General features: G+C 44.5%; 1 protein-coding gene across 2 annotated transcripts in view; it reads left to right on the plus strand.

The window, feature by feature from the left end:
- Window positions 1–17,601, plus strand: part of smarcd1 (SWI/SNF related, matrix associated, actin dependent regulator of chromatin, subfamily d, member 1) — a 50,549-nt gene that overhangs the window by 12,292 nt on the left and 20,656 nt on the right. For both annotated transcript variants that reach the window (XR_010971221.1, XM_068024454.1), the window contains exons 2-8: window positions 1,567–1,760; window positions 4,754–4,796; window positions 6,751–6,873; window positions 10,458–10,580; window positions 11,171–11,287; window positions 14,791–14,892; window positions 16,202–16,363. Coding sequence is in view for 1 of the 2 variants with exons in the window: in XM_068024454.1 (XP_067880555.1) it covers window positions 1,567–1,760; window positions 4,754–4,796; window positions 6,751–6,873; window positions 10,458–10,580; window positions 11,171–11,287; window positions 14,791–14,892; window positions 16,202–16,363 (864 nt within the window). In the remaining variant the exon portion in view is untranslated. The remainder of the gene's footprint in view (window positions 1–1,566; window positions 1,761–4,753; window positions 4,797–6,750; window positions 6,874–10,457; window positions 10,581–11,170; window positions 11,288–14,790; window positions 14,893–16,201; window positions 16,364–17,601) is intronic.

Consider the following 17,601-nt stretch of genomic DNA (forward strand, 5'->3'; position numbering starts at 1 on the left):
ACCTTCTGTGCAGCAGACCGAACGATTGGATTGATATATATCTTATTACAAGATGCCTGTACTGGCGTAGTGTTTTAATTATCTGCCAATTTTCTGGTGCAACTACTTTTTATTGGCTATTTTTCTGAAGTTTCCCCCAACTCTCCCCTGCTCCTGTTCACCCCCCTCCCCCTTGAAGGTCCACAACTGGGATTTTCCTATTTCGGATTATTGGGTCACATTGTAGTAATTGCCTGTGCTTTGACAGGCAAGAGAGAAAGGAGCAGAACTGCTGACTTGTCAGTTTCATGTCCTTGATACTGGAATATAATTCAGTTGAAACTTGTCTGTAAATTTGTATATTTTAAAATGTAACTGACCAACTGTGGGGCGGCGCAGTGGTTAGCACCGCAGCCTCACAGCTCCAGCGACCCGGGTTCAATTCTGGGTACTGCCTGTGTGGAGTTTGCAAGTTCTCCCTGTGTCTGCGTGGCTTTCCTCCGGGTGCTCCGGTTTCCTCCCACAGCCAAAAGACTTGCAGGTTGGTATGTGAATTGGCCATTATAAATTGCCCCTAGTATAGGTAGGTGGTAGGGGAATATAGGGACAGGTGAGGATGTGGTAGGAATATGGGATTAGTGTAGGATTAGTATAAATGGGTGGTTAATGGGGGGTGGGCCGAAGGGCCTGTTTCAATGCTGCATCTTTAAATCTAAATCTAAAAAAAACCTGTTCTTTTCCTCCATTGTTCTGCACTCCGGCATGGAAATGTGACAATATACTGGTCGGTGGCCGAGAGGTCAGTTAGACAGCCAATATGTAATCCCCTTCCCCCACCGCACCTTTTCCAAAACAGTTCTTTAATCTGTCACTGGAGTACAAGTTTGATGGGATAGCTTGTTCTTTGTGTTTTGCACTTCCATTTAGAGCAGTACCTGGCCTCCATTCAAACCCATCCCCTTCCCGTTTTCCCAATAAAAATTTGATCATTTATGTGCGAGGCACACTAGGCTTCCTCGCTAAAAATTTCAGTTGCTCAGGTTTAATACTGAAGTGACAGTTCTTATCTCTTGTAAACTGAGCTTGCTGCTGCCCTATCTTAGGGTCATAGTTTTGATTCCAAGCACCTGGTTCTGCATCTCTGGATATGTGTACAGAGTGTCAAGACCTATATGATAGCAAAATAAAAGTCTGTGCCGACCATTAACCACCCATTTATACTAATCCTACACTAATCCCATATTCCTACCACATCCTCACCTGTCCCTATATTCCCCTACCACCTACCTATACTAGGGGCAATTAAAATAAAAGCAGAAAGTACTGGAAAGACTCAGCAGGTCTGGCATCTGTGGAGAGAGAAGCAGAGTTACCGTTTCTGACCTTTCATCAAGACTTGTATTACCTGGCTGCTTTAATTTGTTGTGTTCAGATTTGTCCCCTTGTAACCTCTAGTAGCTCGTGGCATTTTCTGATCAAAAATCAGATTGTTGATAATGCGATGTGAGAGTTTGTTTGCTGAATCCAGCTTTTCCTGATGAGGTCAATCCTTTCCATGTCTCATTTTGTTTTCTTCCATTTAACTAGCGCCCAGGGATGCCTCCAGGCAGCCGCATGCCACCTCAGGGTGCTTCTATGGGTCCACCGGGTCCTTCATATGGTGGGAGCCCAGCAGTGCGACCAGGCATGCCTCAGTCGATGATGGACCAGTCTCGCAAACGGCCAGCTCCACAGCAGATTCAGCAGGTGCAGCAACAGGCAGCCCAGAACCGCAATCACAAGTATGTCCAATACCACTTAAATTAAGTTTGAGTATTCAGTGCAAACTAACTTTGCCAGAATTGATATGCTTTGAAATGGTCAGTGTTTTCAGAGGCAAGGGCGCCAGTATTGTTTTTGGTATCCCCGCAATGAATATTTTATTAATTTTCTTCCCTGATTGGAGAGTGGCAAATGTGACACCCTTATTCAAGAAAGGTGTAAGGACATTTCTAGTCACTACAGGCCACTCAGTTTAACATCAGTGGTGGGTAAGGTTTAAGGAACAATAATCAAGGGAAAAAATCAACAGGCACTTGGAGAGGTTTGAGTTAATTAAGGAGAGCCAGCACAGATTCGTAAAAGGCAGATTGTGCTTGACTACTCTAATTGAAATTTTTAATGAAGGAAATTCAATGGATGTTGTCTTTATGGATTTTAAAGCATTTGACAAAGTTACCGCATAAAAGGCTGGTCAACAAAGTTGAGGCTCATGGAATAGGAGGGTCAGTGTCAGTTTGGATAAAAAATTGATTTAAGGACAGAAAAGAGCGAGTCATGGTAAATGGTTGTTTTTCAGACTGCAGGTTGGTAGACAGTGGTGTTCCCTAAGGGTCAGTGCTAGGACCACTGCTTTTTTGATTTGGCTATTGGAATGCAGAGTAAAATTTCAAAATTTGCCAATGATAACAAACTTGGAGGTGCAGTGAAGATGATACCAATCAACTGTAATAGGACATAGATAGACTAGCAGAATGGGCAGACAAGTGGAATTTAATACAGAGAAGTATGAGGTAATGCATTTTGGCAGAAGGGATAGGGAGAGGCAATATATGCTTAATAGAATGGTACAGTTCTAAAGAGAGCGGAGGGAGAGAGGGACCTGGGGTTCATGTGCATCGATCTTTGAAGGTGGCAAGACATATTGAGAGAGTAATTAGCAGAACATATGTGATCTTGGGATTCGTAAATAGAGGTATTGAGTACAAAAGCAGGGAAGTTATGCTGAACCTTTATAAAGCTCTGGTTAGGCCACAACTAGAGTATTGCATCCAGTTCTGGTCACCACACTTTAGGAAGGATGAGAGGGTCCTTGAGAGGGTGCAGAGGAGATTTACCAGAATGGTTCCAGGGATGGGGGATTTTAGCTACAAGGTTAGGTTGGCGAAACTGGGGTTGTTCCCCTTGAAGCAAAAGAGATTGAGGGAGATTTGATGGAGGTGTACAAGATTTTGACAGGTTTAGATAAGAGACAAAGAAAAGCTGTTCCCATTAACTGATGGTACAAGGACTAAGGGACACATATAAAATTTTGGGCAAGAGATGCGGGGATTGTGGGGGGGTGGGGGGGGGGGTGTCGGGGTGGTGGCGGTGCGCAGATGTGAGGACAAACTATTTTAGGCACCGAGTGGGAATGACCTGGAATTCGCTCCCTATGAGGGTGATGGAAATGGAGATGATGGATTTCAAAAGAATGGCATTTGGGGGAAATAAACTTGCAGGGCTATGGGGATAGAGTGGGAGAATGAGACTGACTGGATTGCTCTACAGAGAGTCATCATGGGCTGAATGGCCTCCTTCTATGCCACAGTGACACCATAAAGTGCTGGCACGTTCAGGATGCGGTTCCATAGGCATCGGTAGCCTTCAAATGGCTTGTCCGAGTGAGCCAAGGAAGTGTTGGCTAGTTATTCACTTGTGGAGGGCATCGCAGCTGATCTGGGTATCGGACAATCCTGCCTCCATTTGATGTCCCTGTTTGTACACCTGGAGAGGGATCAAGAGCAGGAAGGGTGGCTGATTTTTTTTTTTTTCTTCCCCCTCTCTCGCCTAGTACCCAATAATTGTTGAATTTGTTTTGGTCCTGTTACCCAATTCTTAGCAGTAAACACAATGAGCAACTCTATAGAAGCAGTGAACTCTTTTTGAATAATAAAATCAATGTTCTTCATACAGTAGGACTCTTGCAATGCTGTACACCTAATGTCAGCCATTCAGGTACTTTAGTTACTTTGTCATATTTATCTTTACCATCTATTAATGTGGAGAACCCTGCATAGAAATATTCTGGAAGGCTTAGTGGGTAGATACATCACTCATTGCATAAACTATGTACAGTTCCCAGCATTTATAGCAGGCGTCTTGGTGTTGATGCAACTTGCTCACTAGGTGATTGTGCATGCTGTCCACCACTGGACAGTGTAAGTGGTGAAGACTGTAGTTTAGAAGATCAACCACTGCTGTGTACTGAGGCAGTTGATTTCAGCCAGGGGAGCAGTTTGGGCACGACATGTCACTGCTTATACTTCTGGGATGATTTCTCCTTTCCTGATCACTGTCCAATGACTCTTAACTGAAGTGCACACATATGTATATGCTGGGTTAATGGCAGGATTCAACGTTGCTATTATATCAACTCCCCCATGTCATCAAATAGCCTGCTGACAGTCATTGTCTTGGTTCACACATGAAATATAGCCACTCTGACCAGGTACTGGATAGCTGCCTGGGTCCATTGGGCTGTACCCCAGTTGTGGGAGGTCAAGAGATGGAGGGCTTTAGTGAGGGGGTTCCAGAACGTAGGGCTTTAAGAGCTGAAGGCATGGCTGCCAACCATAAAGGGAAGGGACGATGCAGCAAGGCTGGTGTCTTTGGGGGAGATGAGGCAATTAGAAAGGGAAGCAGTTTTAAAACGTTAAAAACCTATTGAGAATAAAGCTGTTAATCCACAAACGCTTTCTCTTTGCAATAACTGGATAATTGTGTGATCTCGTTTTGACCTGACATTTAATCAGTTTTGTGATGAATTTGCCGAAGTTGCTGGGAGCTCAGGTCATGTTTCTGTAGTTGTTTTGGTCGTGTTTTAATGTCCATTTATGCCAGGTAACCTCTTATGGTGTCTTGTGGCCCTATGGTCACTGCACTCTGTCTGAATATTAAACAGACTCCAACTTGGAGTGGCTAATTTTGGAAGATCAGTTGCCAGGGTAATGTGTTTATTCTTTCATTTGAATAGTGCGAAGAAGAAGAAAATGGCAGATAAAATTCTACCTCAGAGGGTAAGTGTATCCTTTTTCATTGTGTTATGACCGAGGTGGGAGCAGTGCACTGTTAATTCAGTCCCACTTCTCCACAGGTCACAACATATTTTTAAATTTTCCCATTTACTGAAACAATCAATCACTCTGCTTTTCCCCCAGAATAAAGCACACCAGCCAAGTTTCTTTACTAAACAACAAAATTATCCATTTATTATAAACCAGGTCTTAACCAATGATGAAGTAAACATACGCACGAATTGAAATATTAAAGCCCCTTATTTTTATCTTAGCCCTTACACACACACACACACACCCACACACAAACAAATCCGGTTAACCAAGGGAAAAAAAGGGATTTTTGTTTACAGCTGTTGCAAAGAAATCGATGGAATAAAAAAAAACAGAAGGTGTGGAAGGAAGTGTTTTGTTTTGGCGAGGTGTTCCAAAGGCGAATAGCTGGCTGACACTAGGAATCTTCCTAGAACAGTTCTTTCCAGGCGATGTTGATGGACAGTCTGGGTAGGCTTTCAAAAGATGCAGCTACAGAAGGCTTCACATAGGTTTTACATCAGGTGTGCCGCAACAAAAGTTTCACTTCTCATGCATTTGATGCAAAGTTCTTTCCAAGATGCCAAGTTTCTGCAAACATTCAGTATTTATTCAATACGGGAGGCAACAGTAAAAACGCTTGACACAGGATTTGCTTTTCAAGAGAAAGATGGGCTGGCTGGATTTTCTGTTCTCCTGGCAGGTCAATAAGCAAACTCCAACCTTCTGCTTTTTAGCCAAACCAACTGGCTTTTTTTTTTTTTTAAACAGTTCAAAATGAAACCAACACTGTTCAGCAATCCTGTGACAGCTATAAATCGTGGTCTGTCATTTCCTTGTAAACATCTGTCCTTTCAGATCATAACACAACCCCCTGCTGGGTTCTTTGCAAACAGATGCTTTCCAGTAAGAGTTGTTTACTTCTACAGCCTTCTGTTGACCTTCCTTTTTGTTTTTAAAAGAACCACAAAGTTCAGCAATCCCCAAGATTCCAGCATCGATGAAATCCCTTTTCCGTTTTAAGATAGAGTTTCTCAAGTTTTTAACAAAAAGTGGGAACCCTCATAACAATTGTTAAAGGTTTTCCTGTACCACATTCTTCACCTTGAGCACCTGATCCAAAAGTATTGAATTAAAAAAAAGTGTTTTTTGGAAACCATTCCATAACTGAAGGCAGACTTGATGAGCTGATTGTATGTGTTGCTTGACAAAGGTTTACAAAGTGGCCACTTGGGCTGGTGGGGAGAAAGACTTTTTTTGGTTCATGCTTGATATGTCCAGGCGACTACAGTGGGTTTGATGTGAACTTTCACTACTGGGATCAAATCTAATACAGAACATTCAGCCTGGAACCGTTGCTTTGTGGGGGTGGTGGAATGGAATCTGTGGCACTGGTACGGAGTTTTTGGCGGGGGCTGAAGCTTTGGTCTTCCCAATGTTTAACTGGAGGAAATTCTGATTCACTAAATACTGGATGTTGAACAAGCAGTCTGTTAACACAGACGCAGTGGAGGGTTGAGAGAGGTGGAGAGGTAGAGCTGGAGTGTCAGCATTCATGTGGCAGCTGACCCCCTCTCAAGATGATGTGTTCAAGGAGCAGCATGTTCATGAAAAAGAGGAGGGGTTTAAGTATCGATCTTGAGGGACTTCAATGGCAACCTCGAGAGCAAGAAAAGAAGCCATTGCTGAAGATTCTCTGGCTGCGAATGGGCAGGTAAGAGTGGAACCAGGCGAGCACAATGCCATTGAGTTCGGTAACCGAGGAGGATGGTGTGGTAGGCCATGTCAAAGGCTGCAGATGGGGTGGTGGAAGGCAGGGAGGGGATAGTGCAGCATAATCATCGAGGATGTCACTTGTGGCTTTGAAAAGGGCCGTTTTGGTGATAATCAGTGATCATTGTGTACGCTATCCTTTTTGTTACAGATTCGGGAGCTTGTGCCAGAGTCTCAAGCCTACATGGATTTGCTGGCATTCGAGAGGAAGCTGGACCAGACTATAATGAGGAAACGCCTGGACATCCAGGAAGCATTGAAAAGGCCAATAAAGGTAAAACATATAGCACTACCTTGATTATTTGGAGATCATCTGTATTTCAGCCGATGAAACCTGATTTTTAAGCAGTCAGGCTCTGACACTTTTATATAAAAAAAAAATGTCAATAACTGGTGTTAAACCGTTTGAGAATGGAATGAGACTACTTGGAATTTCTTCATTGTGAAGGTAGCAGGACAAGTACATAAGGTGGCTAAGAAAGCATACAGGATGCTTTCCTTTATTGACTTGAGGTTTGGAGTATAAGAGCAAGGAGATTATGCTAGAACTGTTTAAAACATTAGTTGGGCCACAGCTAGAGTACTGTTCTGGTTACTAAATCACAGGAAGGATGTGATCACATTAGAGAGGATACAGAGGAGAATTACGAGGATGTTGCCAGGAATGGAGAATTTTAGCTATGAGGAAATATTGGAAAGACTGTGATTGTTTTCTTTGGAACAGAGGAGGCTGAGGGGAGAATTAATAGAGGGGCCTAGATGGAATGGATAGGAAGGACCTATTCCCCTTAGAGGAGAGGCCAATAATCAGGGGACGTCGATTTAAAGTAATTGGTAGAAGGATTAGAGGGGAGTTGAGTAATATTTTTCACCTAGAGGGTGGTGGGGGTCTGAAACTCACTGCCTGAAAGGGTGTTAGAGGCAGGAACCCTCATAACATTTAAAAGAATACTTGGAAATGCACTTGAGATGCTGTAGCCTACAGGGCTATGGACTAAGAGATGGAAGGTGTGATTATGCTGATAGCTCTTTTGCGGCTAGCATGGAGCCGATGGGCTGAATGGCTTACTGCGCTGTTTAAAGGGACTTTGCATAACCAATGGGACCTGTGTGTTAGAGCAGCAGGCTCATTCCTTGTAATTATTCATTTTAATGTAAATTGTCTTTCGTGCAACAATTTAGATTATGAGCATCTGGTATCTTTTTGTTTTCATAAAATTATGGCTTATATTTGTGTGCCAGTTTATCATGATGTGAAGTATGTGAACTTGGTATGCAATAAATAACATGCAATGCAGGGGTGCAATAAGGCTTTCTTCATGACTTCTCTGGCTTTGAAGCTCCATTCTGGCCCCTTTTCTTGGTCTTGATTTCGCATTTGGTTGTCATAGAGTTATACAGCACAGAAACAGGCCCTTCGGCCCACCATGTCCGTGCCGGCCATCCAGCACCTATCTATTCTAATCCCATTTTCCAGCACTTGGCCCGTAGCCTTGTATGCTATGGCATTTCAAATGCTCATCTAAATACTACTAAAATGTTGTGAGCGTTCCTGCCTCTACCACCTCTTCAGGCAGTGTGTTCCAGATTCCAACCACCCTCTGGGTGAAAAGATTTTTCCTCAAATTCCCTCTAAACCTCCTGCCCCTCAGCTGAAATCTATGCCCCCTGGTTATTGACACCTCCGCTAAGGGCAAAAAGTTTCTTCCTATCTATGCCCCTCATAATTTTGTATGCCTCAACCAGGTCCCCCCTCAGCCTTCTCTGCTGGAAGGAAAATAACCCTAGCCTATCCAGTCTCTCTTCATAGCTGAAATGCTCCAGCCCAGGCAACATCCTGGTGAATCTCCTCTACACCCTCTCCAGTGCCATCACATCCTTCCTATCGTGTGGTGCCCAGAACTGTACACAGTACTCCAGCTGTGGCCTAACTAGCATTTTGTCCAGCTCCATCATAACCTCTTTGCTCTTATATTCTATGCCTCAGCTAATAAAGGCAAGCATCCCATATGCCTTCCTAACCACCTTATCTACCTATGTTGCTGCCTTCAGTGATCTAGAGACAAGTACACCAAGGTCCCTCGGACCCTCTACTTCCTAGGGTCCTATCATCCATTGTATATTCCCTTGACTTGTTTGTCCTCCCAAAATGCATCACCTCACACTTCTCGGGATTAAATTCCATTTGCCACTGCTCTGCCCATCTTACTAGCCCATCTATATCGTCCTGTAATCTAAGGCTTTGCTCTTCACTATTTACAACACCACCAATTTTCTTGTCATCTGCGATCTTACTGATCATACCTCCTATATTCTCGTCTAAATCATTAATGTACACGGCAAACAGCAAGGGTCCCAGCACCGATCCCTGCGGTACACCATTGGTCACAGGCTTCCAATCTCAAAAACAGCCCTTGACCATCACCCTCTGCCTCCTGCTGCTAAGCCAATTTTGGATCCCATGGGCTCTTACCTTCTTAACCAATCTCCCATGCGGGACCTTATCAAAAGCCTTACTGAAGTCCATGTAGACTACATCAACTGCTTTACCCTCATCTACGCACCTAGTCACCTCGGAAAATTCAATCAAATTGGTTAGACATGATCTCCCCCTGACAAAGCCATGCTGACTATCCTTGATTAATCCCTGCCTCCAAGTGGATATTAATCCTGTCCCTCAGAATTTTTTCCAATAGTTTCCCTACCACTGATAGACTTAGGTTGTGTTTTCATTTGCATACTAGCCACACAAGCCAATCTGGTTGCAATCACGTATTGCTATATTCAGCAGGACTTTATCCATTTTAACAGTGTAGGTAGCCAAACAAGGTAATGAAAGCTTCAAGTCTGCTGTTCTAACTGCTTAAGGCAGGTAATTGATAAATTGGGTCTCCTTCTGAGAGCCAAAACATAAAGGTGCATTTCGCAGCAGAGATTTTGACACTCTCGAGTAACTACCACCTTTTGTACGGCTTTTTAAGAACCCCTGATGTTATCAACACATTTGGAATGCTCAGTGTTCCTCTGATGACTCATGAATGGATATGCTGGGTAGTGTGGTGCTGGACTGTAGCAGCCCAACAAGGCTCTAGGTTGGAAATCTGGAGTGTTCTTACTCCAAGAAGCTGTTAGAATCATAGAGTTATACAGCACAGAAACAGGCCCTTCGGCCCATCGTGCCTGTGCCGGCCATCATAAGTTTGTATGCCTCAATCAGGTCCCCCATTAGCCGCCTCTGTTGAGGCTAGGTTAATAATTTTAAAACTGAAATTGCTAGATTTTTGTTAGGCAGGGGGATTAAGGGTTACGGAACTAAAGCAAGCAGGTGGAGTTAAGATACAGATCGAGGGGCTTAATGGCCTGCTCCAGTTTCTATGTTACTTGCTCGGTGCCACGTTAGCTGATCTCATGTTAAAATTGATCTCTGTGTTGTGAGGGCTAGGTACAGGGGAAAAAATTAAGGCTGACACTGGAATGTTGACTTGAGGATAGAATTGTAATTTGCTGCAGTTTAGCATGACACCAGCACTCACTATCCAGACTTGCTTATCAAGAGTAAACACCTGGGTGAGGTACAGTACAGTTGCCAGTATCAATGGAACTGTCCCCCTTCTGGAGCGAAGGAGGAGTAAGGGGAGGAATTCAAAACTCAACCAAAATAACCAGAATAGTGATTCAAATCCTTTCTTTTTAAAGAAATCCAAATACTGAAAGAACATGCATTCTGTACCAGGCAAACCTGAACTACCTATGTGGATTCCTCAGTAGTTTGGTTTAGAGACTCTTCAGTACAATGATAATGCTGCACAACAAAAGAAAAAAAACTTTCTTCCTAAATCTCCCTCTTGTGTTTTTCAGCAAAAGCGAAAGCTTCGTATATTTATTTCTAATACATTTAACCCTGCCAAACCGGATGCAGAAGATGGAGAAGGAACTGTGGCATCCTGGGAGCTCAGAGTAGAAGGAAGACTTCTTGAAGATGTAAGCTTTGTCTTTCTCTTTCTCCCCACTCTTGCACAGATGCTTCTTATGCTAAGTCACATATTTTCTCCCCGATATCCCAGCCAAGATCACAAAGTTGGCCGGGAATGGGGTATATCAAAGACTACACCTCCCCACCACCACCTCGCCCCCCCCCCCACAACCCATGTTGTACCAATCTTTACATTGCTTAACAGCGGAATGACGAAGAACGTGGTCCGGTTCTGGTTATGTATGTCAAGAATTTGTTTTGATCAGCATGGAGTTGTGGACCCCAATTCCACTAAATTTTGACCTGCTGTGGGAAGGCACTAAACAGAATCCAGGCATTGTGGGGGAGCGTGGAGGAGGAAAATTAGAGGGTTAAATGTTATCTGGATTGTTATCGCTTCTCTTGGCACTTGGCCACAAGGGGCACGTGACTTTGGCAGACCATGAAAGAACTGTGAGGTGCGGGGGGTTATTAGGTGCTCACTGGAAATTGATTATGAAAAACTGCAAGGGAATTGGTATCTTCAATTTCACTCAATCATGTACTGATCTGTATTAAACTGCAGGCAACTTATGAAATTTTTTGTTTCCTTATCTAGTCAGCTGTATCTAAGTACGATGCTACTAAACAGAAGCGGAAGTTTTCCTCGTTCTTCAAATCCCTTGTGATTGAGCTGGATAAAGACCTCTATGGACCTGACAACCACCTGGTTGAGGTAAGCAGACTGGAGTGATGTGTACTCGGACCGAATAGTTCAACTGCGCTGCATCATATCTGTTTCATTCTTAATGCGGACATTTGAAGATTGAAGTGGGTCTGAGTGTTTGCTATCTGCAGTCAAATAGCAGCTTCACAGAGACTACATCAGCTTGCGTCTTTTCCTGCCTCAGGCATTCTGGTGACATACGTCATGTGTAGGGCCCGCATGCATCCTGTAACTTGTCTGTTTCCTGCAACAGAAGCCGACTGAGGTCTGCTGGACTCGGTAAAAGTCTTCTGGCTGGCTGTTGCATCACAACTCAGCCTTGTCCTCCAGATTAGGAGTGGAACTAAATACTGCTCACTGACACAAAGGACCTTGAATCATTAGAGGGGAAACTGATGAGGCACAAACGCTTTGGCATTCTAACAGTAGAGCACACTCTTGGTTAAACAGGGCATTCTCTCGTGCAGTTGCATTGGCTGTGACTTTTTTTTATTCGTTCATGGGATGTGGGCGTTGCTGGCTCGGCCAGCATTTATTGCCCATCCCTAATTGCCTGTGAGAAGGTGGTGGTGAGCTGCCTTCTTGAACCGCTGCAGTCCCTGTGAGGTAGGTACACCCACAGTGCGGTTAGAAAGGGAGTTCCAGGATTTTAACCTAGCGACAGTGAAGGAATGGCGATGTAGTTCTAAGTCGGGGTGGTGTGTGACTTGGAGGGGAACTTGAAGGTGGTGGTGTTGCCATGCATTTGCTGCCCTTCTCCTTCTAGTTGGTAGAGGTCGTGGGTTTGGAAGGTGCTGTTTACGGGGCCTTGATGTGTTGCTGCAGTGCATCTTGTAGGTGGTACACACTGCTGCCACTGTGCGCCGGTGGTGGAGGGAGTGAATGTTTCTGGATGGGGTGCCAATCAAGTGGGCTGCTTTGTCCTGAATGGTGTCGAGCTTCTTGAGTGTTGTTGGAGCTGCACCCATCCAGGCAAGTGGAGAGTATTCCATCACACTCCTGACTTGTTGCCTTGTTGATGGTGGACAGGCTTTGGACAGTCAGGAGGTGAGTTATTCGCTGCAGGCTTCCTAGCCTCTGACCTGCTCTTGTAGCCACGGTATTTATATGGCTACTCCAGTTCAGTTTCTGATTAGTGGTAAGCTGCAGGATGTTGATAGTGGGGGATTCAGCGATGGTAATGCCATTGAATGTCCAGAGGAGATGGTTAGATTCTCTCTTGTTGGAGATGGTCATTGCCTGGCACTTGTGTGGCACAAATGTTACTTGCCACTTATCAGCCCAATCCTGGATATTGTCCAGGTCTTGCTGCATTTCTACATGGACTGCTTCAGTATCTGAGGAGTCACGAATGGTGCTGAACATTGTGCAATCATCAGCCAACATCCCCACTTATGACCTTCTGATTGAAGGAAGGTCATTGATAAAGCAGCTGCAGATGGCTGGGTCTAGGACACTACCCTGATGAACTCCTGCAGTGATGTCCTGGAGCTCAGATGATTGACCTCCAACAACCACAACCATCTTCCTTTGCGCTAGGTATGACTCCAGCCAGTGGAAGGTTTCCCCCTGATTCCCATTGACCTCAGTTTTGCGAGGGCTCCTTGATGCCATACTCGGTCAAATGCTGCCTTGATGTCAAGGGCAGTCACGCTCACCTCACCTATTGAGTTCAGCTCTTTTGTCCATGTTTGAACCAAGGCTGTAATGAGGTCAGGAATTGAGTGGGCCTGGCGGAACCCAAACTGAGCGTCACTGAGCAGGTTATTGCTAAGCAAGTGCTCTTGATGACCCCTTCCATCGATTTACTGATGATTGAGAGTAGACTGATGGGGCAGTAATTGGCCGGGTTGGACTTGTCCTGCTTTTTGTGTACAGGACATACCTGGGCAATTTTCCACGTTGCCGGGTAGATGCCAGTGCTGTAGCTGTACTGGAACAGTTTGGCTAGGGGTGCAGCAAGTTCTGGAGCACAGGTCTTCAGTACTATTGCAGGGATATTGTCAGGGCCCATAACCTTTGCAGTATCCATCCAGTGCCTTCAGTCGTTTCTTGATATCACACGGAGTGAATCGAATTGGCTGAAGTCTGGCATCTGTGATGCTGGGGACTTCAGGAGGAGGCCGAGATGGATCATCAACTCAGTACTTCTGGCTGAAGATTGTTGCAAATGTTTCAGCCTTATCTTTTGCACTGATGTGCTGGGCTCCCCCATCATTGAGGATGGGGATATTTGTGGAACCACCTCCTCCAGTTAGTTGTTTAATTGTCCACCACCATTCACAGCTGGATGTGGCAAGACTGCAGAGCTTGGATGTGATCCGTTGGTTTTGGGATCGCTTAGCTCTGTCTATCGCATGCTGCTTATACAGTTTGCCATGCAAGTAGTCCTGGGTTGTAGTTTCACCAGGTTGACACCTCATTTTGAGGAACGCCTAATGCTGCTCCTGGCATGCCCTTCTGCACTCTTCATTGAACCAGGTTTGGTCTCTTGGTTTGATGGTAACGGTAGAGTGGGGGATATGCCGGGCCATGAGGTTACAGATTGTGGTTGAGTACAATTCTGCTGCTGCTGATGGCCCACAGCGGCTCATGGATGCTCAGTTTTGCATTGCTGGATCTGTTCGAAATCTATCCCATTTAGCACGGTGGTAGTGCCACACAACATGATGGAGGGTATCCTCAATGTGAAGGCGGGACTTCATCTCCACAAGGACTGTGCGATGGTCACTCCTACCAATACTGTCATGGACAGATGCATCTGCAGCAGGCAGATTGGTGAGGACGAGGTCAAGTATGTTTTTCCCTCTTGGTTCGCTCACCACCTGCCGCATACCCAGTCTGGCAGCTATGTCCTTTAGGGCTCGGTCAGTTGTGGTGCTACAGAGCCACTCTTGGTGATGGACATTGAAGTCCCCCACCCAGAGTATATTCTGTGCCCTTGCCACCTTCAGTGCTTCCTCCGAGTGGTGATCAACATGGAGGAGTACTGACTCTCGGCTGAGGGATGGTGGTAGGTGGTAATCAGCAGGAGGTGTCCTTGCCCATGTTTGACCTGATGCCATGAGACTTCATGGGGTCTGGAGTTGATGTTGAGGATTCCCAGGGCAACTCCCTCCCTGCCATTGGAACAGGACATACCCGGGGATGATGATGGCAGTGTCTGGGATATTGTCTGTAACGTATGATTCCGTGAGTATGACTATGTCAGGCTGTTGCTTGACTAATCTGTGGGGCAGTTCTCCCAACTTTGGCACAAGCCCCCAGATGTTAGTAAGGAGGACTTTGCAGGGTCGACAGGGCTGGTTTTTCCGTTGTCGTTTCCGGTGCCGAGGTCGATGCTGGGTGGTCCGTCCGGTTTCATTCTTTTTTATTGACAGCATGATTGCATGCATGACTGAGCTCCGAAGAACCCTGATGTAGGGGCTCAAAGAATCCTGATGTAGGCGCTGAAAGAATGAGTTGCTGTTAGTTATACAAAGTGGTAACTGTATTTTATTAACTTCACTCAGTGGCACAGGACAGCCACAACCCAAGAGACTGATGGCTTCCAGGTGAAAAGACCAGGAGATGTGAACGTGCGCTGCACAGTGTTACTGATGTTGGATTACCAGGTAAGCAGAATGGGTTGAGTGTGAGCAGAGTTAAAAATGATCACTTATTAGCTCCAGTCATACTAAATCCACAAGTATATTTCCTTTAATTTAATGAGTTTTAAATACTTTGAGCTGTCAAATTGCTGTTAAGTATTTGACAAAAGTATCGTTTGAGCTATCCAGTGGCTCTGTTGGTTAGAGGCATTGAGGAACTGAAGCATATGGCGTGTAAAAAATCTAGGTTTGACCTCTGTCTATGCTGAGTTTAGTGAATTCCAGTTGAGGTGCCAGTGAGGTTGCCCTTACCTCATGCAAGAAAAAAAATAGCGAGGGCTGCTGCTTCAGGTTGCTATCTGGTGACTGCTGCTGGGAACTGCACCTTTGTAGATATCAGGGGAGGATAGGATTGGGCTTTCTGTGCTGGGGCTCAAAAAACTTGCCAACTATCATCATCTCAGCTCACACATGAACAAATAGCGAATTGGGTAAGGTATTGGAAGGCACCCAGCATCTCTCTCTCTACCCCCACCCCCACTGTGGAAACTCAGGATGAACAAATACTTTCATAGGAAGAAAAAGTTGAAGGGGGACCCAAAAGGTATGATTCGTTGAAGTTTGAAATGTGATGGGAGTTGACAGAAAGCAGCACACTAACTTTGTAATCGTGCCCCTTCTGGACTTTCAGCCACCACTAAATCCCTGGATACTTCAGGGTGTTTATCATTGTACTGTGCTGGCAGTCAGCCCTTTCAAAATGAGCCTTATTGACTTATGGGCAAAGTTCACCTCTCAGTTCTCTCGCTGCTTATCACTTCTTTCTCTCGGCCAATCGCTAAAATTGAGAAACCTGAGTAAAGGGCCAAAATCTGTAGTGTGGAGCATTACCAAGGTTGAAAAGAGAAAAGATTAATCAGTAAGTCGTGCTTGGGTAACCTCTGCTGCTTGCAGTCTTTCATCATCCTGCCCTTTGCTGAAAGGGTCAGTTTGCAGTAAGCAGTTGGGAGATGTTATATGGCTGGGATGAAATTAACAATTAATACTGCCACTTGTTTAAGTGTGTCACTGGGTGAGTTCTGGACTGATCATGGGCCCAAATGCTGGTATATTTGGTTGCTCGAAGCATGTTGAATTTTATTTTATTTTTTGAGATTCTTGGGTGGTGTCTCAGTGCAGCCTCAGGGTGGCAGCAAGCACATTAATGTCACTAGCAGATCAGAATCTCTTGTATGCAGACACTGGCAGCACTGATAGATCTGATGTCTGATGGACACTTAGTTGGTGGCATTGTTGGGTCTGTATAAATGATTCATTTGTATTTTCTTCACAGCCACCCCAGTTTAAACTGGATCCTCGATTGGCACGTCTGCTGGGCATCCACACTCAGACTAGGCCCGTCATCATCCAGGCTCTCTGGCAGTATATTAAAACTCACAAGCTGCAGGACTCCCATGAACGGGAATTCATCAACTGTGACAAATACCTCCAGCAGGTACTTATTGCTGTGTTCTGTGTCTATGTGTGAATGCACTTAATCAATAGGAATGACCAGGTAACAAGAGTGCTTAAATGTCAGTGAAACCTCACGCAACTTCCACATTAGTTTCAGCGCTAGAGTCTGTGAAAGTACTTTTGATTTATATTCAATAATGCAGAAATGCCCAAGCCTTTTGTCTTTGTGGGCTACTTGGGTGTGTGCTGTTAATTCCCATATATCTCGAGCCATGGGTGCCAACAAGTTTTGGTGTACTGATTTCTGATTTATCCATCAATTATACAAACCTCCAGTTTCACGAATTTCAAGCAAGATAAACTAGCAAATATAGACGCAAATAGGGCTGGATGGTCGGAGCTTGTGGACCTCATGGAGCCCACTGGCTTTAGTTTGGACACCCTTACAGTAATGGAGGAAAAATGCAATTTTATTTTCAGCCAGTACTAAGTGATACTGTTGCAAAGACCAATTGTTGCTCTTTATTTAACCTCCCCCACCTCCCACAAAATTGTATTGATTGAAATTGTTTTATCTCCGTGCTCTCACTTTACTGCAGGCATCAAACTTGAGGTGAGAATGAAGGGTGCATTAAAAGTGGGTTGTTTTCACCAACTGGATTTGAACCATTTTCTTCAGAATTGCTCTTGGGCATGCATAGGAATGTGGGAGGCTATACTTCACATGAACAACTGCTCTTCAATTCAGGTGCTTTCAAAAGAGAAGATGAAGAGACTCGAGTGCCACAGTGCCCTTTGACCAGATTGTTATCTGTTGCTGTAATGCTACCATGCAAAATGAGTTTAATGGAGGCTTTTGCACACCTCTCCTACAATATTGGGATGATTGTAACCCTTAATCATCTTTACAGCTTGCTGATTTTTTTGTTTTCTGAAGTTGTCTAGATCTGAAATGACACGTTAAGGCCATTTAAACTAATTTTAAAGCAGTGGTCTCATTTTTCTCCAATGAGTAGTATGTCAGTCTTTCAGTATAATTTGAAATTTAACCCATTCAAATCAATGCCCAAATCTTCTTGTAGAAAAAGTCAAAAGCTGCATATAATATTCCAAATGTGGCCTTTTCTGTGAGATGTCTCGAGAGAAGTTGCCCATTTGGGATAAAACACCTGGACACCCCTACTATAAATTACTCAAACATTTGCTTTTTTACTCATGTAACTGATGTGTGTTGTCATCCGTTTGTATTAGTATCAGAACAGGGTTGATAACAGCAAC

The sequence above is a fragment of the Heterodontus francisci genome, chromosome X (assembly GCF_036365525.1).
Source record: "Heterodontus francisci isolate sHetFra1 chromosome X, sHetFra1.hap1, whole genome shotgun sequence".
NCBI lineage: Eukaryota > Metazoa > Chordata > Chondrichthyes > Heterodontiformes > Heterodontidae > Heterodontus > Heterodontus francisci.